We start from the raw sequence: 27,215 nt of genomic DNA on the forward strand, positions 1-27,215 counted from the left end.
CAACAGCCAGATCAATCGCCTTCAACTTGAAAGCTGCATCATATGCATTTCTCCGTGTCTTTGCCATGATGAGGGAGACAAAATGACTACCGTAATCAGAATGATGGGAAGTTTGAGAGCGCTCGATTTAACCTAAACAGTAAACAAAAAAGTTATTTGACCTTAACCCATTCGGCAATTTCATTGGTCTAATGAAAGCTTCATGCCGCCAAAAAACTGAGCACGTCACAGAATGTTTTTTTGGAGAAAAAAAAATTGAAAGCGGGTAAAATCCATATATTAGTCGCGTCATTGTTTAAGCCGCGAGGTTCAAAGCCTGGGAAAAAAGTTGCGGTTTATAGTCCGGAATTTACGGTAAGTTAGTCCTAAATATTTCAAAAACTAAAAGCATTGTATTTGGGACAAATCATTCACTAAATTCTAAACCTCAACTAAATCTTGTAATAAATAATGTGGAAATTGAGCAAGCTGAGGTGACTAAAAACTGCTTGGAGTTACCCTTGATTGTAAACGTTCATGGTCAAAACATATTGATACAACAGTGGCTAAGATGGGGAGAAGTCCGTCCAAGCGCTGCTCTACCTTCTTTACAGCAATATCAACAAGGCAGATCGTACAGGCTCTAGTTTTGTCGCACCTGGACTACTGTTCAGTCGTGTGGTCAGGTAAGTCGTGTGGTCAGATGCCACAAATTGCAATTGGCTCAGAACAGAGCAGCATGGTTGACCCTTGGATGTACAAAGAAAGCCTACATTAATGATATGCATGTCAATCTTTCCTGGCTCAAAGTGGAGGAGAGATTGACTTCATCACTACTTGTATTTGTGAAAGGCATTACATGTTGAAAGCACTGAGCTGTCTGTTTAAGCGACTAGCACACAGCTCAGACACCCCATGCATACCCCACAAGACATGCCACCAGAGGTCTCTTCACAGTCCCCAAGTCCAGAACAGACTATGGGAGGTGCACAGTACTACATAGAGCCATGACTACATGGAACTCTATTCCACATCAGTTAACTGATGCAGCAGTAGAATCAGATTTGAAAAATACACCTTATGGAAGAGTGGGGACTGTGAAGAGACACACACAAGCACAGACACGATAACATATGCACTATACACACACGCAAACATGGATTTTTGTGTTGTAGTTTTTTTGTAGTAATTTTTTACAAATCGTATAACTGACTCGGCAGCAGCTAATGGGGATCCTAATGGGGATCCATAATAAATACAAATACAAACTACTACTACTGCTAACCACTGGCCAGGCTTTCAGCCCTTCAACATAAACTAACATATATTTAATTCGATCCTCTAGGATCTCTGGGACTGGGTTCTGCTATGAGAAGTCTCTTATTGCTCTGAAACATAGAAACCACATCCCCTCCCCTTCCATCCCATCAACAGAGCTGTGTGTGATCTGACCAAGCCTTAGGGTTAATGGAATAGACAGAGTAGATTTCCCTGGAGAGATAGAGCAGATAACGGTGTGTGTGTGTGTATGTGTGTGTGTGTGTTTGTGTGTGTGTGTGTGTGTGTGTGTGTGATTGCGTGTGTACGTGACTGCATGCGTGAGTGAGGGTGCGTATGTGCGTGCACGTGCGCGTGTGCGTGTGTGTGTGTGTGTGTGTGTGTGTGTGTGTGTGTGGGTGTGTGTGTGTGTGTGTGTGTGTGTGTGTGTGTGTGTGTGTGTGTGTGTGTGTGTGTGTGTGTGTGTGTGTGTCTGTGTCGCTCCTTCCCGGCCTCCTATCCTGATCGATACACAACGAGAGGCCCAGTGAACCATGTCTAATGGTCACACCATCAGACTCATTATCAGTAGGTTAACACAGGTCCAGTTTCAGCCCACATCCACAGTCACAGCTACAGACACAGCCGTCTCACCTGTCTACTGGCTTTGCCTGCTTCTTACGAATACCAATGGAGGAGGCTATGGAGTCAGGGAGACTATTGAGTCAGGGAGGCTATGGAGTCAGGGAGAATATGGAGTCAGGGAGGCTATGGAGTCAGGGAGAATATGGAGTCAGGGAGACTATGGAGTCAGGGAGAATATGGAGTCAGGGAGACTATGGAGTCAGGGAGAATATGGAGTCAGGGAGGCTATGGAGTCAGGGAGAATATGGAGTCAGGGAGAATATGGAGTCAGGGAGACTATGGAGTCAGGGAGAATATGGAGTCAGGGAGACTATGGAGTCAGGGAGAATATGGAGTCAGGGAGGCTATGGAGTCAGGGAGAATATGGAGTCAGGGAGGCTATGGAGTCAGGGAGACTATGGAGTCAGGGAGAATATGGAGTCAGGGAGGCTATGGAGTCAGGGAGGCTATGGAGTCAGGGAGAATATGGAGTCAGGGAGGCTATGGAGTCAGGGAGAATATGGAGTCAGGGAGACTATGGAGACAGGGAGAATATGGAGTCAGGAGGCTATGGAGTCAGGGAGGCTATGGAGTCAGGGAGAATATGGAGTCAGGAGGCTATGGAGTCAGGGAGGCTATGGAGTCAGGGAGAATATGGAGTCAGGGAGATTATGGAGTCAGGGAGAATATGGAGTCAGGGAGGCTATGGTGTCAGGGAGACTATTGAGTCAGGGAGAATATGGAGTAAGGGAGGCTATGGAGTCAGGGAGAATATGGAGTCAGGGAGGCTATGGAGTCAGGGAGACTAAGAAAGCAGATTATTTCTTCGATATATGAACTGTCTATAAGGGTTATAGCTTGTCAAGGAAGGGCTTGTGCAACAATGACTACTACTAAACCTCCAGAGAACATGAGAACATGACAGTGTTGCAGCACAGGGTGAGTATGTGAACACCAGACTACAGTAGTGTATTTTTAATGCTGTAGAACTAACTCACCTTCACATTTCTCCAGTATCTGAATTGTCTCTCCTATCTCCAGAGACAGACCCTGCGTCACGGTCCCTCGAAACGTACAGATTACTGAGGGAAAGAAGAGAGAGAAGAAGGGATGAGTTTTCAGATGACAAACAGGTACCAACAAAGGAAGAATTCCATGGTAGAGGGGCACAAAATTGTTTTATTTTAATATATTTTTTTATCCAGTGGGATAAACACTCCAAACAGCCTACCCGACCGCTCAGAGAAGTCTGCATGGTCCTAAAGCACACCGTCACCTCGGTTTGTATCACATTCCAATGATATAGCACACTGTAACCCTGGGGCAGAGAAACCCTTCACCCTATTCACACTGTAACCCTGGGGCAGAGAAACCCTTCACCCTATTCACACTGTAACCCTGGGGCAGAGAAACCCTTCACCCTATTCACACTGTAAGCCTGGGGCAGAGAAACGCTATTCATAGAGCAAGTGTAGAGGTTTGATGGCTCTATGTGGATTGGTAGGGCATGTGAATGTGATACTGGCGGTCGGTTAAGCCGCTCGATGGTTTTGTTATCTCATCGCCCAGCTCCAGAGACAAAGCAGCAGTAGTTCTACTGTGGAGGTCCAGTCACATCATACTGTAACCCAGAACAACATCACTGCCATTGGCATAGTCACTCTATCAGCCTCACTGACAGGAACAGGCTGGGGCTGGTGGTGGCCTCTTTCTCTGTTCTCTGATCTCTTACCTCTCTCCATGTCTCTCCCTAACTCTCTCTCTCTGTTTATCTCTCTCTCTGGCTCTCTCTCTCTGTCTCTCTCTCTCTGGCTCTCTCTCTCTGGCACTCTTTCTTTCTTCCCCCTATCGCTCTTTCTCCTTCTCTCTCACACTCTTTTTATTTCACCCTCTCTATATCTCTCTCTACTCTCTCTTTCTCTCTCTATTCTCTCTTTCTCCCACTTTATCCCACTCTACTCTCTCTCTCTTTCTTCCTCTCTCTCTTTCTTCCCCCCTCTCGCTCTCTCGCTCTCTCTCCCACCCCCTGGCCTGCATCCTCTCTCTCTCTCTCTCTCTCTCACCCCCTGGCGTGCATCCCCTCTCTCTCCCTCTTTCTCGCTCCCTGGGCTGCATCCCCTCTCTCTCCCTCTTTCTCGCCCCCTGGCCTGCATCCTCTCTCTCTCTCTCTCTCTCCCTCTTTCTCGCTCCCTGGCCTGCCTCCCCTCTCTCTCCCTCTTTCTCGCTCCCTGGCCTGCCTCCCCTCTCTCTCCCTCTTTCTCGCTCCCTGGCCTGCATCCCCTCTCTCTCTCCCTCTTTCTCGTCCCCTGGCCTGCATCCCCTCTCTCTCTCCCTCTTTCTCGCCCCCTGGCCTGCATCCCCTCTCTCTCCCTCTTTCTCGCTCCCTGGCCTGCATCCCCTCTCTCTCTCCCTCTTTCTCGTTCCCTGGCCTGCATCCCCTCTCTCTCCAGATGAGTGATTCCATGGCTGCCTGCTGTCCTCTCTGTTTTCCATAAAGCATCAAGCTAAGCCCACTACCAGGAAGTGGGCATGCCCTGTCCTCTAATGATGATTCCAGTATATTATAGGACCAAATTAGTGGGCAGACTGAGATACAGACATAGGCAGGAATGGATGGAATCCCTTAGAATATAGAATAGCTGAAGAGCTTTGTTAATGTAATGTCAGTATATTAGCGTAACTGCAAAGTATTATGTTATGTTTCATTAAGAAACATTTTTGGAATGGAATGTTGGAATACAGTGAGGTTTGTTGCCAGATAAACCAGATCAAAAGGAATAATAAAAACATTTGAGTCGTGAGTCGTGTGTGTTGGACTTGTGTTGTTGTTGCCAGTGTTGTTCGGAGTCATCACATGGAACCATTAAACCAGAGTTCTGTCCCTGGCTGTTCTTTCTGTTCTGGATGCAGAATGTTTGTGGTGTTACTAAGCAACATGCTTCTGAAGCAGAATGAAGAATGAAGAACAGAGATTAGAGAAGTCCCTGGCTGTTCTTTCTGTTCTGGATGCAGAATGTTTGTGGTGTTACTAAGCAACATGCTTCTGAAGCAGAATACAGAATGAAGAACAGAGATTAGAGAAGTCCCTGGCTGTTCTTTCTGTTCTGGATGCAGAATGTGTGTGGTGTTACTAAGCAACATGCTTCTGAAGCAGAATACAGAATGAGGAACAGAGATTAGAGAAGTCCCTGGCTGTTCTCTCTGTTCTGGATGCAGAATGTTTGTGGTGTTACTAAGCAACATGCTTCTGAAGCAGAATACAGAATGAGGAACAGAGATTAGAGAAGTCCCTGGCTCCTCCTACTGACACCCTGCATTCCATCAGTCAGAACAACACCCCCAACATATAGGCCTGTACAGCTAGCCGCTCACATACACACACACACACACACACACACACACACACACACGCACGCACACACACACACACACAAGCTGACATCCAGGTGCATGCATCATCTAACAACGAGGGTCTATTTAACCAATAACAGACATCTTGAACTGTGACATACGCTGAGTATACCAAACATCAGTATCACCTTCCTAATATTGAGTTGTCCCCTTTTGCCCTCAGAACAGCCTCAGTTCATCAGGGCATGGACTCTACAGGGTGTCGAAAGCGTTCCACAGGTATGTTGGCCCATGTTGACCCAAATGCTGTCCTTTGGTTGGTGGACCATTCTTGATATACACGGGAAACTGTTGAGCGTGAAAAACCCAGCGGCGTTGCAGTTCTTGTCACAAACGCCTGGCACCTGCGACCATAACCTGTTCGAAGGCATTAATATGTCTAACCCATCAACCCTCTGAATGGCATACATACACAATCCATGTCTCATGTGTCATCTCAATATTGTTTCTAGGCTTAAAAATCCTTCTTTAACCTGTCTCCTCCCCTTCATCTACACTGACGGAAGTGGATTTAACAAGTGACATCAATAAGGGATCGTAGCTTTCAACCTTGGTTTCATCTGGTCAATGTTAGTGTTCTTAATGTTTTGTATAGTCAGTGTTTCTTGACATCAATATTCAGCATCAGTCAAAACACACTACACTCTCCCAATGCCACACATACACAGGACTAAAAGCATAGAACGAATCAAAACATTTTATCTGTAATGCCATCTGCGTTCTCCAGCTCTGTTCAGACGTCAGACAAAGAGCAGTTTGTGAGGCCATTTAGTGTTCTGATTTACCAAGCCTGACTACATGAAGCCATTTGCACTTCTACTTCAAAAGCTTTGGGTTAATATTTCATGTGTTGTTGGGAAACACTTCGCCACAGAGTACTGCTGTACACATTTAAAGGACAACTGACTAGTTAAGGATCATATCACATCGACCTTACCTGACACCCTAGACCCACTTCAATTGTCTTACCACCACAATAGATCCACAGACGATGCAATCGCCATCGCACTGCCCTGTCCCATCTGGACAAGAGGAATACCTATTTAAGAATGCTGTCCATTGACTAAAGCTCAGCCTTCAACACTATAGTACCCTCCAAGCTCATCATTAAGCTTGGGGCCCTGGGTCTGAACACCACCCTGTGCAACTGGGTCCTGGACTTCCTAACGGGCCGACCCCCAGGTGGTGAAAGTAGGAAACAACACCTCCACTTTGCTGATCCTCAACACAGGGGCCCTCTCCTGTACTCCCTGTTCACCCATGACTATGTGGCCACACACACCTCCCGCTCAATCATCAGGTTTGCAGACGACACAACAGTAGTAGGCCTGATTACCAACAATGACGAGACAGCCTACAGGGAGTAGGTGAGGGCCCTGGTGGAGTGGTGCCAGGAAAATAACCTATCCCATAACCTCTCCCTCAACGTCAACAAAACGAAGGAGCTGATCGTGGACTTGAGGAAACAGCAGAGGGAGCACCCCCCATCCACATCCACATCGACGGGAACACAGTGGAGAAGGTGAAAAGCTTCATGTTCCTCGGCGTACACATCACTGACGATCTGAAATGGTCCACCCACACAGACAGTGTGGTGAGGAAGGGGCAACAGCGTCTTTTCAATCTCAGGAGGCTGAAGAAATTCAGCTTGGTTCCAAAGACCCTCACAAAATGTTTAAGATGCACAATTGAGAGCATCCTGTCAGGCTGTATCACCGCCTGGTACAGAAACTGCACCGCCCACAAACGCAGGGCTCTCCAGAGGGTGGTATGGTCTTCCCAACACATCACTGGGGGCAAACTACCTGCCCTCCAGGACACCTACACCACCCGATGTCACAGAAAGGCCAAAAAGATCATCAAGGACAACCACCCGAGCCACTGCCTGTTCACCCCGCTATCATCCAGAAAGCGAGGTCAGTACAGGTGCATCAAAGCTGGGACAGAGAGATTGAAAAACAGCTTCCATCTGAAGGCCATCAGACTGTTAAATTGCCATCACTAACCTGTTTACTCAACCCTGCACCTTAGAGGCTGCTGCCCTATATACATAGACATGGAATCACTGGTCACTTTAATAATGGAACACTAGTCACTTTAATAATGTTTACATACTGCTTTACTCATCCCATATGTATATACTGTATTCTATTCAACTGTATTTTAGTCAGTAACCACTCCGACATTGCTCGTGCTAATATTTATACATTTTATATGAACCCAGCAGCGTTGCAGTTCTTGTCACAAACCGGTGTGTCTGACACCTACTACCATACCCTGTTCAAAGGCACTTAAATGTTTTGACCATTCATCCTCTGAATGGCACACATACACAACCCATGAATCAATTGTTTCTTGGCTTAAAAATACGTTTTTAACTCGTCTCCTCCACTTCATCTACACTGACGGAAGTGGATTTAACAAGTGACATCAATAAGGGATCGTTGCTTTCACCTGGATACACCTGGTCAGCCGATGTCAGTGTTCATAACACACTAGTCACTTTAATAATGTTTACATACTGCTTTACTCATTTCATATGTACAGTTGAAGTGGGAAGTTTACATACACTTAGGTTGGAGTCATTAAAACTCGTTTTTCAACCACTCCACTAATTTCTAATTAACAAACTATAGTTTTGGGAAGTCGATTAGGACACCTACTTTGTGCATGACACAAGTAATATTTCCAACAATTGTTTACAGACAGATTATTTCACTTAAATTATTATTATTATTTCACTTAAAAGATCAGCCAAAACCTCAGAAAAGAAATTGTAGACCTCCACAAGTCTGGTTCATCCTTGGGAGCAATTTCCAAACACCTGAAGGTACCACGTTCATCTGTACAAACAATAATACGCAAGTATAAACACCATGGTACCACGCAGCTGTCATACCGCTCAGGAAGGAGACACGTTCTGTCTCCTAGAGATGAATGTACTTTGGTGCGAAAAGTGCAAATCAATCCCAGAACAACAGCAAAAGGACCTTGTGAAGATGCTGGAGAAAACAGGTATATCCACAGTAAATCGAGTCCAATATCGGCATAACCTGAAAGGCCGCTCAGCAAGGAAGAAGCCACTGCTCCAAAACCGCCATAAAAAAGCCAGACTACCATTTGCAACTGCACATTGGGACAAAGATCGTACTTTTTGGAGAAATGTCAGCTGGTCTGATAAAACAAAAATAGAACTGTTTGGCCATAATGACCATTGTTATGTTTGGAGGAAAAAGGGGGAGGCTTGCAAGCCGAAGAACACCATCCCAATCGTGAAGCACGGGGGTGGCAGCATCATGTTGTGGGGGTGCTTTGCTACAGGAAGGACTGGTGCACTTCACAAAATAGATGGCATCATGAGGGAGGAAGAATATGTGGAAATATTGAAGCAACATCTCAAGACATCAGTCAGAAAGTTAAAGCTTGGTCACAAATGGGTCTTCCAAATGGACATTGACCCCAAGCATACTTCCAAAGTTGTGGCAAAATGGCTTAAGGATAACAAAGTCAAGGTATCGGAGTGGCCATCACAAAGCCCTGACCTCAATCCTATAGAAAATTTGTGGGCAGAACTGAAAAAGCGTGTGTGAGCAAGGAGGCCTACAAACCTGACTCAGTTACACCAGCTCTGTCAGGAGAAATGGGCCAAAATTCACAGAACATATTGTGGGACGCTTGTGGAAGGCTACCCGAAACATTGGACCGAAGTTAAACAATTTAAAGGCAATGCTACCAAATACTAATTGAGTATATGTAAACTTCTGACCCACTGGGAATATGATTAAAGAAATACAAGCTGAAATGAATCATTCTCTCTACTATTATTCTGACATTTCACATTCTTAAAATAAAGTGGTGATCCTAACTGACCTAAGTCAGGGAATTTTTACAAGGATTACATGTCAGGAATTGTGAAAAACTGAGTTTAAATGTATTTGGCTAAGCTGTATGTAAACTTCCGACTTCAACTGTGTAAACAACAAATATACAGTACTGTATTCTATTCTACTGTATTTTAGTCAATGTCACTCCGACATTGCTCATCCTAATATGTATTTATTTCTCCATTCAATTCTTTGACTTTTAGATGTGTGTGTATTCTTGTGAATTGTTAGATACTACTGCACTGTTGGAGCTAGGAACACAAGCATTTCGCTACACCCGCAATAAAATCTGCTAAATATATGTATGTGACCAATAATATTTCATTTCATTTGATTTTGACACACGTCTACTATCTGTGAATAATTCAATGCATGGACATTCCGTGGGTGGTTCATTACTAGGAAAATACATTACATTGAAATATCCTAAATGAGGTGTGTAGACAGTATGGTATATATGGTAATATTGCTTTGGATGAGACAGGCAGCACGGCATTAAAACTGAATCAACAACATTCAGGGGGAGGTAGATACATATATTAATTTTTTACAGAGAGAGAGCTAGAGACTGAGAGAGACAGAGAAAGAGAGTGAGAGAGGGAGCTAGAGACTGAGAGAGACAGAGAAAGAGAGCGAGAGCGAGAGCAAGAGAGAGAAAGACAAGAGACATCAAAATGATCGTTTTAAGCATATTACATTGTTTTTTACATTTACAATATTTACAGACATTTGAATAGAACAAGCTTATAGGCCATTTTGGGTTTTGATGTAGTACGACGGTTGAACTAAACTCGTGAGGCATTTATAAGTTGATTTCTTCAAGAATAAATGAGTAGGCCTACTATATTATTCATTTATATGTAGAAAAATGGATGTAGAAACTGTGGACTGCCCCTTTAAAGAACTCAAGAAATTATGTATTTTATCCTAAACCCTTGGAGAATTACACAATCACAAAAACAACGGAATCAATATGGGTACAAATACTCTACTGTGGGTAGCAGCTGTCCTTCTGTCAATGCTAATAATATTTTCAGTTCACTCTGATTTTATTTAAAGGCAGAATTTACATTTTCTCGGTACATCATGTTTTTTTTTTTACATCATAATGATTTAAAAAAAAATGATTTATAAACTGCATTGTGAATGTTGAACACTAGATGGCAGTATATCTGGTACATTCCGAACAACAAGGGGATTCAGAAATACTGACTCTCAGCCCATTCATACCATAGGCCTGTGATGTAAACTGCCTTGCATTTGTATGACTGAAAGTTCTAAAGGTGGGTTTAACTATGAATGTTTAATAACGTCAGGACATACAGTACCAGTCAAAAGTTTGGACACACCTACTCATTCAAGGGTTTTTCTTTATTCGTACTATTTTCAACGTTGTAGAATAATAGTGAAGACATCAACACTATGAAATAACACATATGGAATCATGTAGTAACCAAAACAGCGTTAAACAAATCAAAATATATTTAAATTTAGAGATTTTTCAAAATAGCCTCCCTTTGCCTTGATGACAGCTTTGCACACTGATTGCAACTCTCAACCAGCTTCATGAGGTAGTCACCTGGAATACATTTCAATTAACCTCTCTAGGGACGGCGGGACGAAATCGTCCCACCTACGTAATAGCCAGTGGAATCTTGTGGCGCGTTATTCAAATACCTTGGAAATACTATTACTTAAATTTCTCAAACATATTACTATTTTACAGCATTTTAACCTGTTAGGGTATAGGGGGCAGTATTGAGAATTTTTGAAAAAATATGTGCCCATTTTTAACTGCCTATTACACCAACTCAGAAGCTAGAATATGCATATTATTGTTCAGGTTTGGATAGAAAACACCCTAAAGTTTCAAAAACTGTTTGAATGGTGTCTGTGAGTATAACAGAACTCATTTGGCAGGCAAAACCCTGAGACAGATTCTGACAGGAAGTGGATACCTGATGTGTTGAATTGACTTTAAGCCTATACCATTGAAAAACAAAGGGAAGGAGGAATATTTTGGCACTTCCTATTGCTTCCACAAGATGTCCCCAGCCTTTACAAAGTGTTTTGAGTGTTCTACAGTGAGATCTGACTGAAGAAGAGCCATGGAACGTGATGGCCCATTAGACACCTGGCGTGCGATTTGATGGTGGGTACTCTCATTCCGAAACGTTTTAAAAGAGAACCCAATGGTCCGCCTTGAATTTTATTCATGTTCTGGTTAAAAAAGGCCCTAATGATTTATGCGATACAACGTTTGACATGTTTGAACGAACGAAAATATATTTTTTCCGTTCTTGAAGTGAAGTGAAGTCCGGCTGGCTTAGATCATGTGCTACAACACGGAGGTTTTTGGACATAAATGATGAGCTTTTTTGAACAAAACTACATTCGTTATGGACCTGGGATTCTTTGGAAGTGACATCTGATGAAGAGAATCAAAGGTAATGGATTATTTACATAGTATTTTCGATTTTAGATCTCTCCAACATGGCGGTTAGTCTGTATCGCAATGCGTATTTTTCTGGCGCAGTGCTCAGATTATTGCAAAGTGTGATTTCCCAGTAAGGTTAATTTTAAATCTGGCAAGTCCATTGCGTTCAAGAGATGTAAATCTATAATTCTTTGAATGACAATATAATATTTTACCAATGTTTTCTAATATTAATTAATTATTTTGTTGTCATGACTTGACTGCCGGTATTGGAGGGAAACGATTTCCTGAACATCAACGCCATAGTAAAACACTGTTTTTAGATATAAATATGAACTTGATAGAACTAAAAATGCATGCATTGTCTAACATAATGTCCTAGGAGTGTCATCTGATGGAGATTGTAAAAGGTTAATGCATAATTTTAGCTGATTTTATGGTTTTGGAGACGCCTGTCTTTGAATCGACAATACACTACACACAGCTATTGTCAATGTACTCTCCTAACATAACCTAACGTTATGCTTTCCCTGTAAAACCTTTTTGAAATCGGTAAACGTGGTTAGATTAAGAAGATGTTTATCTTTCAAAGGCTGTAAGAAATTTGAATTTTGACATTTATTTGGTTTCAAATTTGCCGCTCTTGAAATGCACCTGCTGTTGATAGGGTGCGCCACGGGTGGCACGCTAACGTCCCACATAGCCCCAAGAAGTTAAAGACTCTCGTTAATCTAACCACACTGTCCGATTTCAAAAAGGCTTTACAACGAAAGCAAAACATTCGATTATGCCAGCAGAGTACCCAGCCAGAAATAATCAGACACCCATTTTTCAAGCTAGCATATAATGTCACATAAACCCAGATGACAGCTAAATGCAGCACTAACCTTTGATGATCTTCATCAGATGACAACCCTAGGACATTATGTTATACAATACATGCATGTTTTGTTCAATCAAGTTCATATTTATATCAAAAACCAGCTTTTACATTAGCATGTGACGTTCAGAACTAGCATACCCCCCGCAAACTTCCGGCGAATTTACTAACAATTTACTAAATTACTCATGATAAACGTTCACAAAAAGCATAACAATTATTTTAAGAATTATAGATACAGAACTCCTCTATGCACTCGATATGTCCGATTTTAAAATAGCTTTTCGGTGAAAGCACATTTTGCAATATTTCTTGATGCGCAGTCGCAAAAACCATCAAGCTCTATGATGAAACTGGTTCTCATGAGGACCACCACAGGAAAGGAAGACCCAGAGTTACCACTGCTGCAGAGGATAAGTTCATTGGAGTTAACTGCACCTCAGATTCCAGCCCAAATAAATGCTTCACAGAGTTCAAGTAACAGACACATCTCAACATCAACTGTTCAGAGGAGACTGCCTGAATCAGGCCTTCGTGGTAGAATTGCCGCAAAGGAACCACCACTAAAGGACACCAATAAGAAGTACTGACTTGCTTGGGGAAAGAAACACGAGCAATGGACATTAGACCGGTGGAAATCTGTAATTTGTTCTGAAGAGTCCAAATTTGAGAATTTTGGTTCCAAACATCGTGTCTTTCTGAGACGCAGAGTAGGTGAACGGATGATCTCCGCATGAGTGGTTCCCACTGTGAAGCATGGAGGAGGAGATGTGATGGTGTGGGGGTGCTTTGCTGGTTACACTGTCTGTGATTTATTTTGAATTCAAGGCAAACTTAAACAGCATGGCTTACACAGCATTCTGCAGCAATACACCATCCCACCTGGTTTGCGCTTAGTGTAACTATCATTTGTTTTTCAACAGGACAATGACCCAACACACCTCCAGGCTGTGTAAGGGCTATTTGATCAAGAAGGAGAGTGATGGAGGTTTTACTGCTAACCTACAAAGCATTACATGGGCTTGCTCCTACCTATCTTTCCGATTTGGTCCTGCCGTACATACCTACACGTACGCTACGGTCACAAGACGCAGGCCTCCTAATTGTCCCTAGAATTTCTAAGCAAACGGCTGGAGGTAGGGCTTTCTCCTATAGAGCTCCATTTTTATGGAATGGTCTGCCTACCCATGTGAGAGACGCAGACTCAGTCTCAACCTTTAAGTCTTTACTGAAGACTTATCTCTTCAGTAGGTCCAATGATTAAGTATAGTCTGGCCCAGGAGTGTGAAGGTGAACGGAAAGGCTGGAGCAACGAACCGCCCTTGCTGTCTCTGCCTTGCCGGTTCCCCTCTTTCCACTGGGATTCTCTGCCTCTAACCCTATTACAGGGGCTGAGTCACTGACTTACTGGTGTTCTTCCATGCCGTCCATGGGAGGGGTGCGTCACTTGAGTGGGTTGAGTCACTGACGTGGTCTTCCTGTCTGGGTTGGCGCCCCCCCCCCTTGGGTTGTGCCATGGCGGAGATTTTTGTGGGCTATACTCGGCCTTGTCTTCGGACGGTAAGTTGGTGGTTGTAGACATCCCTCTAGTGGTGTGGGGGCTGTGCTTTGGCAAAGTGGGTGGGGTTATAGCCTGCCTGTTTGGCCCTGTCCGGGGGTATCATCGGATGGGGCCACAGTGTCTTCTGATCCCTCCTGTCTCAGCCTCCAGTATTTATGCTGCAGTAGTTTATGTGCCGGGGGGCTAGGGTCAGTCTGTTACATCTGGAGTATTCTCTTGTCTTATCCGGTGTCCTGTGTGAATTTAAATATGCTCTCTCTAATTCTCTCTTTCTCTCTTTCTTTCTTTCTCTCGGAGGACCTGAGCCCTAGGACCATGCCTCGGGACTACCTGGCATGATGACTCCTTGCTGTCCCCAGTCCACCTGGCCATGCTGCTGCTCCAGTTTCAACTGTTCTGCCTGTGGCTACGGAACCCTGACCTGTTCACCGGACGTGCTTGTTGCACCCTCGACAACTACACTGATTATTATTATTTGACCATGCTGGTCATTTATGAACATTTTAACATCTTGACCATGTTCTGTTATAATATCCACCCGGCACAGCCAGAAGAGGACTGGCCACCCCTCATAGCCTGGTTCCTCTCTAGGTTTCTTCCTAGGTTTTTGGCCTTTCTAGGGAGTTTTTCCTAGGGAGTTTTTCCTAGCCACCGTGCTTCTTTCACATGCATTGCTTGCTGTTTGGGGTTTTAGGCTGGGTTTCTGTACAGCACTTTGAGATTTCAGCTGATATACGAAGGGCTATATAAATAAATTTGATTTGATTTGATTTGATTTGGAGTGCTGCATCAAATGACCTGGTTTCCACAATCACCCGACCTCAACCCTTTTGAGATGGTTTGGGATTATTTGGACCGCAGAGTGAAGGAAAGGCAGCCAACAAGTGCTCAGCATATGTGGGAACTCCTTCTGTTGGAAACGCATTCCAGGTGAAGGTGGTTGAGTGAGCAAAGCTGTCATCAAGGCAAAGGACGGCAACTTTGAAGAATCTAAAATCTAAAATATATTTTTATTTGTTTAACACTTTTTTGGTTACTACATGATTCCATATGTGTTATTTCATAGTTTTGATGTCTTCACTAATATTATACAATGTAGAAAATAGTAAAAAATAAAGAAAAAACCCTTCAATGAGTAGGCATGTCCAAACTTTTGACTGGTACTGTATATAAGTCCGTGTTTATGGTAATATCAAATACACAGTGGAAAAGGCATTGACTAACTGCTGGGAAAAAAAGCTGTAATTAATGTGTGGTTACTGGTTACAGCTGTAAATAGTGAAAACCTTAGCCTGGTCCTATATTAGTTTGTGCTGTATTTCCACCTCCATTGCTGTCATTGTCAATCCAAATCAATGGAGAGCACTAACACACCTGGGACCAGGCTAGTGAAAACCAAGGCTGCCAAGAGTAGAGAGAGAGATCATGAGCAGATGGGCTCTGCATTTTCAGCATATTTTGAATAAAAAAAGATTTAGAGTAAGATAAACTTGGATTTTTCCACAAGGACATATAAAGGATACCACCCTCCACAATATAACGTTCACTATGTCACCAGGACATATACAGGATACTACCCTCCACAACATAATCTTCACTATGTCACCAGGACATATACAGGATATTACCCTCCACAACATAACCTTCACTATGTCACCAGGACATATACAGGATATTACCCTCCACAACATAACCTTCACTATGTCACCAGGACATATACAGGATATTACCCTCCACAACACTATGTCACCAGGACATATACAGGATACTACCCTCCACAACATAACGTTCACTATGTCACCAGGACATATACAGGATACTACCCTCCACAACATAACCTTCACTATGTCACCAGGACATATACAGGATTCTACCCTCCACAACATAACATTCACTATGTCACCAGGACATATACAGGATATTACCCTTTACAACATAACCTTCACTATGTCACCAGGACATATACAGGATGCTACCCTCCACAACATAACGTTCACTATGTCACCAGGACATATACAGGATATTACCCTCCACAACATAACCTTCACTATGTCACCAGGACATATACAGGATATTACCCTCCACAACACTATGTCACCAGGACATATACAGGATAATACCCTCCACAACATAACCTTCACTATGTCACCAGGACATATACAGAATACTAGCCTCCACAACATAACGTTCACTATGTCACAAGGACATATACAGGGTGCTACCCTCTACAACATAACCTTCACTCCAAATCAAAACTCAAAACCTACAACCTGATCTTGGACAAAATTACCTGGAAGGATTCCTACTGCCAAAGATTCTTATTTCCAAGGACTATACAGCTAATGCTCTGGCAAACCAAGAACCAGAAAATGAAGCACAACAGAAACCTGAAAACACCATCCAACCTGGAACTGGTTGAGTAATGTTTAGTCTGAAAATACTTTTAAAGCCAAGAAGAAAAATACATAAATATTATATATTTTACTTCATAAGGACTGAATGCTAAGTTAAGGCTACCAAGCTTGCTAGGACAGAACAGATCTGGCTGCAACTTCAATTAGCACTGAGGTGTCAAAGCCCTTGAGCCCAACAATGGCAGGAGAGTTTCACAGCCTCCCCAACCCAAATGCAGAGGCCTTTGAAGACCCCTCCCTCTGTGCAGTGGTCATTACAATACAGTACCCCCTGGAGTCATCTCTATTTTGAACTGATATGCAGCCAGGACACTTCAGCTGTAAATTACCTCAATAAGAAACAATATCGTTGCTATAATCACATCAGAAGATATTCTCCTCGCAATCTACAAAATACAACAGCCACAGGATGACTTTGCTTGGACGTCGTAAAAGACCATTCACTGAAACTGAAGAGATATGGCTAGCTAACTTTTTTCCTACTCCCATTGCCTGCTGCTTGTATTCCACCTGCCGATCTGTTAACCGTCTGCCCTGGCCTGTCTCCCCCTGTCTGGAACAGGTATCCCCGCCACACTCCCCCCTCTCTCCCGAGCTTTTGCTCGCCTCCAGCACACACACACGTACACACACACACACAGCAGACTTTGGACTGATCGGAATTTTAGGTAGGCTAATTAACTTGTGAAGCTTATTATGTGAGCTTACTCAGAAACACTTTAATTAACCCCTGGTCGGGCTCGACATCCAGCGAAAAATCCTATCGCCATTAGCATAACGAAATGTAATATATATATTTTTTTAAATATAGGACTATGTTATATCGTTTTATAGATACACCTCTCCTGAATCGAACCACGTTGTCTGATTTCAAAAAGGCTTTACAGCAAAAGCAAAACATTAGATTATGTTAGAGGAGTATATCGTAAAAGTAGCCCATAGCCATTTTCCGACCAACCACATGCATCACAAATAACAGCTAAATGCAGCACTAACCTTTGACAATCTTCATCAGATTTACATTTAGATTTTAGTAGACGCTCTTATCCAGAGCGACTTACAGTAGTGAATGCATACATTTCATACAATTTCATACATTTCTTTTCTGTGCTGGCCCCCCGTGGGAATCGAACCCACAACCCTGGTGTTGCAAACACCATGCTCTACCAACTGAGCTACAGGGAAGGCTAATCAGATGACACCCCTAGGACATCATGTTACACAATACATGCATTCTTTTGTTCGATAAAGTTCATATTTATATATAAAAACAGCATTTTACATCGGCGAGTAACGTTGACTAACTATTTTCCCTCAAATGCATCCGGTGAAACAGCGCTACAATTTACTAAATTACTATTCGAAAACATTTTTTAAATGTAATATTGTCATTCTAAGATTTATAGATGAATATCTCTTGAAAGCACCTGTAATGCCAGATTTAAAAATAACTTTACTGGGTAATCACACTTTCCGATAAAAGGGGATGCGATACTCAGAAAAATAGGCTACCGTTACAGGTCAGCGCCATCTTGGAACAATCGCATATCAAATCTAGTCTTGTATACTATATGTCAATAATCCCTTACCTTTGATTATCTTCATCAGAAAGCACTTCTAGGAATCCCAGGTCCACAACAAATGTATTTTCGTTCGAAAAAGTTAATCCTTTATGTTCCAATAGCTTGTTCTTGTTAGCGCGTTCTGAAGGCTGCACCAAAAGTTCCGTCGGCTGTGGGACTACTCTTTCAATAAAATGCATTTTTTTTAAATTTAGGTTCGTTCAAACATGTCAAATGTTGTATAACATAAATCTTTAGGGCCTTTTTCAACCAGAGCTCCAATAAGATTCAAGGGGGACGATTGCATTGTGTTTCAAAACGTTTCGAAAGGGGAGGGTACCCAGGGGCGCCGGCGTCATAATGGTGATGGCCCTCTCCGTGTGACCACGTTCCACTGCGTCTCATTCATTCAGTTTTCACAGTAGAAGGCTCAAATCACTTTGTAAAGACTGGGGACATCTAGTGCAAGCAATAGGAAGTGCTCAATGAACCATTGCTCACTGTGTGATTTACAGGCAAACTGATGAAGTTGAGTCTGCAATTCAGAATTTCACTTCCTGTTACGATCGGTCTCGGGGTTTTGACTGCCATATGAGTTCTGCTATACTCACAGACACCATTCAAACAGTTTTAGAAACTTTAGGGTGTTTTCTATCCACAAGTATTATATGCATATCCTAGCTTCTGAGTTTGAGTAGTTGGCCGTTTAAAATGGGCACGAATTATTTTCAAAAATCGCTGTAGCGCCCCCTATCCTAGGCGAACGACAAGAGGTTAACTAGTATAGGCCTACTATTTATTGATTTAATCTCAGACTTTTATAGCCTACTGGACTCAGAGATACACTCTCAAGTTATCTTGTTGGGGTGAGTGAGTCTTTGAACTTACAATGGCTAGCCCCAAGTCGTTTAACCTCTCTTGGGTAGGGGGCAGTATTTTCACGGCCAGATGAAAAACGGACCCAAATTAAAAGGCCTACTACTCGGGCCCAGGAACTGGAATATGCATATTATTAGTAGATTTGGATAGAAAACACTCTGAAGTTTCTAAAACTGTTTGAATGATGTATGTGAATATAACAGAACTCATATGGCAGGCAAAAACCTGAGAAAAATACAAGCAGGAAATGAAAATCTTGTGGCTGTACTATTTTCAAGTCATTGCCAATGGAACACACAGTGACTAAGGATTCATTTTGCACTTCCTAAGGCTTCCACTAGATGTCAACAGTCTTTAGAAAGTTGTTTGAGGCGTCTATGAACAGAGACCGAACAAGAAGGCTGGGAAGTTGTAGACCCATCAGTTCATTGGCGTGCGTTCATGTGAGAAGGGACCTGTGTTCCAAAGCGTTTTTCAAGACACAGGAACCGTCCGGTTGGAATATTACTGAAGTTTCACATTCTAAAGGCCCTAAAGATTGATGCTTTACAATGTTTGACATGTTTGAACGAACGTAAATAGATTTTTTTTTACTTTTCTTTTCGGCGCGCTTCCTACATTTGGAGTAGCTGAACTGAACACGCGAACAACAAGGAGCTATTTGAACATAAATTATGGAGTTTATCGAACAAAACAACATTTGTTGTGGACCTGGGATTCCTGGAAGTGCCTTCTGATGAAGATTATTAAAGGTAAGTGAATATTTCTAATGTTATTTATGCATTTAGATGACTCAAAAATGGCGGCTATCTGTATTGCCTAGTGTATTTTTCTGAGCGCAGTACTCAGATTATTGCAAAGTGTGCTTTCCCAGTAAAGTTATTTTGAATTCTTTCACAGCGTTAGCATAAAGGAGATGTTCATCTATAATTCTTTGAATGACAGTTTAATATTTTATCAACGTTTATGACGAGTATTTTTGTAAATTCTAGCGCTGATCCACCGACAGTATTGGAGGCGAAATATTTTCTGAACGTCATTCGCCGATGTAAAATGCTGTTTTTAGATATAAATATGAACTTGATCGAACAAAAAATGCATGTATTGTGTAACATGATGTCCTACGAGTGTCATCTGATGAAGATCGTCAAAGGTTAGTGCTTCATTTAGCTGTGTTTTGGGTATTTGTGATGCATGCTAGTAGCTTGGAAATGGCTATGTGTTTATTGGTGTCTATGTACTCTCCTAACATAATCTAATGTTTTGTATTCTAGCTGTAAAGCCTTTTGGAAATCGCACAACGTGGTTTGATTCAGGAGAAGTGTATCTATAAAATGGTGTAAAATAGTCCTATATTTGAGAACTTTGAATTATGACATTTTGTGGTTTTAAATTTGGCTCTCTGATTTTTCACTGGCGGTTGAATAGTGTGGGACGATTGCGTCCCACCTACCCTAGAGAGGTAATTTTTTTTCTTGTGCTTTATGCTATTTGCCTCATGACTCATCCGTGCTTTGTTGACTATGAACTTGGTTGTTTACCGAACCGTGGGACAGACTGTTTGTTCCCACACTTGGGACTCTGTGTCACGTCCTGACCAGCAGATGGAGCTGTTGTAGTAGTTTGGGGGTCAGGACGTGGCAGTCTTGTGTGTGTGTGTTTGAATGTTCTCTGTGTCTTGTGACTCCTGATCAGGAACAGCTGGGGATCGTTGTTCCTGATTGGGAGTCATATATGTAGGAATATGTTTGTCACTGGGGGTTGTGGGGAATTGTGGTGAGCACTGCTTTTTTTGGTTTAGCCTGCTACCCTGTCGTATCGTGAGTACTGTTCATTGTTTTGTTTATTGTTTTTCCCAGTGGATACTTTACGTTTTGATAATTAAAGAAACATGAGTGTCCACACTTCTGCTGCGCCTTGGTCCTCCTTTCAAATCCACGATGGATACTGTGACAGAATTCCCCACCACCAAACCAGGACCAAGCAGCGGAAGAAGGCTGGCGAGGACTGGGAGACACGATGGGTAAGGGAGACCGAGAGGCACCCCCAATAATTTTTTTGGGGGGGGCACAAGGGGAGTTTTGCGGGGCAAGAATGGAGCCCCAGGCCAGCTCCCCGCACTAGCATGGAGGTGCGTGTTCACAATCTGGTACGCCCAGTACCAGCACCACGCACCAGGCTTCAAGTGCGTGAACCCAGCCTCGCCAGTCAACAGTCACCAGAGCTGCCCGCCAGTCAACAGTCACCAGAGCTGCCCGCCAGTCAACAGTCACCAGAGCTGCCCGCCAGTCAACAGTCGTCAGAGCTGCCCGCCAGTCAACAGTCGTCAGATCTGCCCGCCAGTCAACAGTCGTCAGTGCTGCCCGCCAGTCAACAGTCACCAGAGCTGCCCGCCAGTCAACCATCACCAGAGCTGCCCGCCAGTCAACCATCACCAGAGCTGCCCGCCAGTCAACAGTCGTCAGAGCTGCCCGCCAGTCAACAGTCGTCAGAGCTGCCCGCCAGTCAACAGTCGTCAGAGCTGCCCGCCAGTCAACAGTCGTCAGAGCTGCCCGCCAGTCAACAGTCGTCAGAGCTGCCCGCCAGTCAACAGTCGCCAGAGAGGCCAGACTGCCCCGAACTGCCGGAGTGGCCAGACTGCCCCGAACTGCCGGAGTGGCCAGACTGCCCCGAACTGCCGGAGTGGCCAGACTGCCCCGAACTGCCAGAGTGGCCAGACTGCCCCGAACTGCCGGAGTGGCCAGACTGCCCCGAGCTGCCGGAGTGGCCAGACTGCACCGAGGTGCCGGAGTGGCCAGACTGCCCCGAGCTGCCGGAGTGGCCAGACTGCCCCGAGCTGCCGGAGTGGCCAGACTGCCCCGAGCTGCCAGACTGCCCAGACTGTCCCGAGCTGCCAGACTGCCCAGACTGTCCCGAGCTGCCAGACTGCCCAGACTGTCCCGAGCTGCCAGACTGCCCAGACTGTCCCGAGCTGCCAGACTGCCCCGAGCTGCCAGACTGCCCAGACTGCCCCGAGCTGCCAGACCGCCCCGAGCTGCCAGACTGCCCCGACAGCCAAGAACGGCCTGCACCTGAGCCACCTCCAGGATAGGTGGGTTGGGGAGGGAGGGTGTAGCACAGTGCCGCCGGATTTTGTTTGTCGGTGTTTTGTTTTGTGATTAGGTGCATTCTGGGGTCTGCACCTTGAGGGGGGGGTACTGTCACGTCCTGACCAGCAGATGGAGCTGTTGTAGTAGTTTGGGGGTCAGGACGTGGCAGTCTTGTGTGTGTGTGTGTTTGAATGTTCTCTGTGTCTTGTGACTCCTGATCAGGAACAGCTGGGGATCGTTGTTCCTGATTGGGAGTCATATATGTAGGAGTATGTTTGTCACTGGGGGTTGTGGGGAATTGTGGTGAGCACTGCTTTTTTTGGTTTAGCCTGCTACCCTGTCGTATCGTGAGTACTGTTCATTGTTTTGTTTATTATTTTTCCCAGTGGATACTTTACTTGTTTTGATAATTAAAGAAACATCAGTGTTCACACTTCTGCTGCGCCTTGGTCCTCCTTTCAAATCCACGATGGATGCTGTGACACTCTGACTCTCGATTGGTTACACGGACTCTTGGCCTTCCATCCTATTCTAACCACCTCTCGCCCGGCTTTGTATTCATGTTACCTGATGAAATTGCTGAACAATATGATATTGTTGCCATCTGCTGCACATTGAAATGACATAAAAAAATCAACACTGCAGAGCTCTCCCTGTCCTCTGCCGTGCCCTGATTGTATTACTGCTGATGATATCTTGAAATGTACATGTACACCCTGGCCCATCTACTGTTGCTAGTCCTAATTCTGACTGGTGCTCTGATATCTGTTTCACTAAATTCTGCTCTCGTAAAAGCCTGGGGTTTCTGCACATTAACACTAGAAGCTTATTAACTCAAAATGATAAATTGAAAGTGAGGGTTAACAGCTCCAATCCAGATGTGTTGGTCATTAGTGAGACGTGGTTAAGAAAGAGTGTTTTGAACACTGATGTTAACCTTTCTGGTTATAACCTTTTTCGGCAAGACAGATCTTCCAAAGGTGGTGGAGTGGCAATCTTTACCAAGGATCTGTTACATCTGCTCCTGCCACGCCCCTCTACTGCTCATCCTGTGTCTCCTTGACCTGCCGCCACTCCCCCAGTGCTCTCTCCCTCTCCCTCTCTCTCTGTGAGTGTGCTGGAGTCAGAACAGATCCCCACCAGCTGCAACCTGTTGAATAATCAAGACCTCTACAAATACTCAGTCCTGCCACTTCCACTCTGCCTGATCATAATCTCTGCTCAGTCAGTCTACGTTTCTAGCTGTTTGTTACTATTTAGGTCCTGTTTTCCTGTTGTGCCTATTTTCCTTACCTGACACGGTTTTCCTCTTCGCTACAGTTCTGCCCGCTCTGACTCTGGTCCCTGTCTCCAGTCTCACGTCTCCTCATCCTGCTACTCTGCCCTGGATTCCCCACTCTACTGCTCCCTTGGATTCCCCTCCGAACCTGCTTACCCTGTCCCAACCCCTCTCGCTCCAGCCTTAGCCTCCGCACCTGGTTTCCTGCAACCCGCCCGAGCTTACCCTGGCCTGCACTCAATCTTCCCCCTGTTTTTCAATAAATAACTTGGTTACTTCATTCCAGTCTCCTCGTCTGAGTCTGCTCTTGGGTTTCCCTCTTCCACTCCGCGTAACAGGATCACCTTCAGTGCTTGGTTGTCTCCACCAAGTCTGTCCCCAAATCATTTGATTTGTTGGTTTTAAGTATTACATTTTCAAATAGCTCTTTGTTGACTGCTGTTGGGTGTTATTGTCCACCATCAGCACCGGCCTGTAACATACAGCTCTCTCCTGGCCCTTTACACTGAATTTGTCCTGCTAGGTGACCTAAACTGGGAAATGCTTTAACCACCTGACCAAGTCCTAAAGCAATGGGACTCCTTAAATCTTATTATCAATCCCACAAGGTTGTAAGGACCAATGCCGGAGTTGAGAAGCAGGTACGGAGAGTTGAACATTTAATTACACAGACATGGAACTGGACGGGAACAGCGTCAGAACCGGGTAATACAAAGCGACAAAAGACAATTAATGCTGAAGCAGGGAACAGAGCTGGGGAACAGACAGATATAGGGAAGGAAATAACACAGGTGATTGAGTCCAGGTGAGTCCAATGAATCGCTGAAGCAGGTGTGCGTAATGACAGTGGCAGGAGTGTGATTTGCTGGGCAGCCTGGCGCCCTTGAGCGCCAAGGAGGGAGAGTGGGAGCAGGAGTGACAGTACCCCCCCTCCCCATCTAGGGGCGCCACCCGGCTTCCCACCTGGGCGAGCCTGACGGGCCGGCCGATGCATGGGCGCTGGAGAACCCGGCTGGGGCGTAGAAGCCCGACGAACCAGCAGAGGTGTGGGAGTCTGGCAAACCGGCTGAGGCATGGGAGCCTGACGATCCGGTTGAGGTGTGAAGCCTGATGATCCCGCTGGGACGTGGAAGCCTGGCAAAGCCGGCTGACACGTGGGAGCCTGATGATCCGGCTGAGGCATAAAACCCTGATGATCCGGCTGAGAAATGACATTGGATGAGAGCCTGCTGAGCCAACCGGGGCAAGGAAACCTCTCAAGCCAGCTAGGGCGTGAAAGCCCGACGAGCTGGCTGAGGCTTCCGGATCCATCGATGGCGGCCCCCGGACCCAACATCACCACCAACCGAAACGCCAGCACTTCCCGATGCTTCGTTTGATGGCTTCTCCATTCTGTAAGAACTGATGCTGGAGATGAGAAGCCGGTACGGAGAGTGAACATTTAATTTACACAGACATGGAACAGGACAGGAACAGCGTCAGAACCGGGTAATACAAAGACATATGACAATTAATGCAGAAGCGGGGAACAGAGCTGGGGAACAGACAGATATAGGGGAGGAAATACACAGGTGATTGAGTCCAGGTGAGTCCAATGAATTGCTGATGCGGGTGACGAGGAAAGCAGGTGTGCGTAATGATGGTTGCAGGACTGCGTAGTGCAGGGCAGCCTGACGCTCGTAGGGAGAGCGGGAGCAGGCGTGACAAAGGTATGACTCCAAACACCCAGAAAAGGCTTCTCTCCTTGATGTTATCCTCACAAATAATCCTGATAAGTATCAGTCTGGTGTTTTCTGTAATGACCTTAGTGATCACTGTTTTACAGCTTGTGTTCGTAATGGCGGCTCAGTGAAACAACCTGTACTGATTTGTCATAGATGCTTGCTAAAAAACTTTCATGAGCAAGCCTTCCTTCATGACCTGGCCTCTGTAAATTGGTAAAGAATCAGCTTGATCCTGTCACGCCCTGGCCATAGAGAGGGTTTTATTCTCTATTTTGGTTAGGCCAGGGTGTGACTAGGGTGGGCATTCTATGTCATTTTTTCTATGTTTTTGTATTTCTTTGTTTTGGCCTGGTATGGCTCTCAATCAGGGACAGCTGTACATCATTGTCGCTGATTGGGAACCATACTTAGGCAGCCTGTTTTCCTTTGGGTTTTTGTGGGTAGTTATTTCTGTTTAGTGTTTTGCACCAGACGGAACTGTTGGTCGTTTTGTTATTTTGTCTAAAGTGTTCTCAGTAAATACATTTCATGATGAGCACTAACCACGCTGCATCTTGGTCCCCTCTGTCAGACAATCGTTACAGATCCCCTCTGTCGAACATGCTTGAACCTTCTTTTTTTTCTTTTTTTCAGTGTTATTGTCACCAACACGCCCCCATAAAGAAAATTAGAATTAAAAACAAGTTCAGCTCCTGGTTTGACCGTGATCTGGCAGAGTTACTCCACCTCAAGAATTCCATTTGGCACACACATACTTAGGCTGTCTGGCTCTTGTTCAGGCAAATGAGAAACAAGTATACTCAGGCTAACTGGCTGTCATTCAGGCAAATGAGAAACAACTATACTCAGGCTAACTGCCTGTCATTCAGGCATATGAGAAACAAGTATACTCAGTTTGACTGGCTGTCATTCAGGCATATGAGAAACAAGTATACTCAAGCTCACTGGCTGTCATTCAGTTCTCTCTCTGTGGGTCTAACCCCAAGAAGTTCTGGAAAACGGTGGAAGACCTGAAGAATAAACCCTCCTTCTCACAGCTGCCCATGTCCCTTAATGTTGATGATGTGGTTGTTAATGAGAAGGAGCACATGGCTGAGCTCTTTAATCACCACTTCATTAAGCCAGGATTCCTATTTGACTCAGCCATGCCTCATTGCCCGTCCAACATTTCTCCCACTCCTTCTAATGGGACTAGCCCTGAAGCTCCTTTCGCCCCGCTACAAAGTTTCTCCCTGCAGGCGGTAACTGAGTCTCAGGTGTTAAAGGAGCTCCTTAAACTTGACCCCAAACAACATCTGGGTCAGATGGTTTAGATCCTTTCTTCTTTAAGGTCACAGCCCCTATCATCACCAAGCCTATCTCTGACCTTTTTAACATGTCTCTCCTCTCTGGGGAGGTTCCCAGTGCTTGGAAGGCAGCCACGATGCGTCCATTTATTTAAAGGGGGAGATCAAGCTGATCGGAACTGTTTATAGGCCAATTTCTATTTTGCCCTGTTTATCAAAAGTGTTGGAAAAACTTAATAATCAACTGACTGGATTTCTTGATGTCTATAGTATTCTCTCTGGTATGCAATCTGGGTTCCGCTCAGCTTATGTATGTGTCACTGCAAATTTCTAAATTATGTCACCATTTCTCTTGATTCTAAGCAATGTTGTGCTGTTATTTTTTATTGACTTGGCCAAAGCTTTTGATATGGTAGACCATTCCATTCTTGTGGGCCGGCTAAGGAGTATTGGTGTCCCTGAGGGGTCTTTGGCTTGGTGTGCTAACTACCTCTCTCAAAGAGTGCAGTGTAAAAAGTCAGAACATCTGCTGTCTCAGCCACTGCCTGTCACCAAGGGAGTACCAAGCCTCAATTCTAGGCCCCACACTCTTCTCAATTTACATCAACAACATACAGGAGGAAGCTCTCTCATCCATTTATATGCAGATGACACAGTCTTATACTCAGCTGGGCCCTCCTGGGATTTTGTGTTAAACGTTCTACAACAAAGCTTTCTTAGTGTCCAACAAGCTTTCTCTGCCCTTAACCTTGTTCTGCACACCTCCAAATCAAAGGTCATGTGGTTTGGTAAGAAGAATGCCCCTCTCCCCACTGGTGTGATTGCTACCACTTAGGGTTTAGAGCTTGAGGTAGTCACCTCATACAAGTACTTGGGAGTATGGCTAGATGGTACACTGTCCTTCTCTCAGCACATATCAAAGCTGCAGAATAAAGTTAAATCTAGACTT

General features: G+C 44.5%; 1 protein-coding gene across 11 annotated transcripts in view; it reads right to left on the reverse strand.

The window, feature by feature from the left end:
• Positions 1–27,215, reverse strand: part of dock3 (dedicator of cytokinesis 3) — a 369,152-nt gene that overhangs the window by 239,821 nt on the left and 102,116 nt on the right. For all 11 annotated transcript variants that reach the window (XM_029692895.1, XM_029692892.1, XM_029692890.1 and 8 more), the window contains exon 2: positions 2,859–2,942. In XM_029692895.1, the coding sequence (XP_029548755.1) occupies positions 2,859–2,942 (84 nt within the window). The remainder of the gene's footprint in view (positions 1–2,858; positions 2,943–27,215) is intronic.

This window comes from Salmo trutta, chromosome 16 (genome assembly GCF_901001165.1).
Source record: "Salmo trutta chromosome 16, fSalTru1.1, whole genome shotgun sequence".
NCBI classification, from domain to species: domain Eukaryota; kingdom Metazoa; phylum Chordata; class Actinopteri; order Salmoniformes; family Salmonidae; genus Salmo; species Salmo trutta.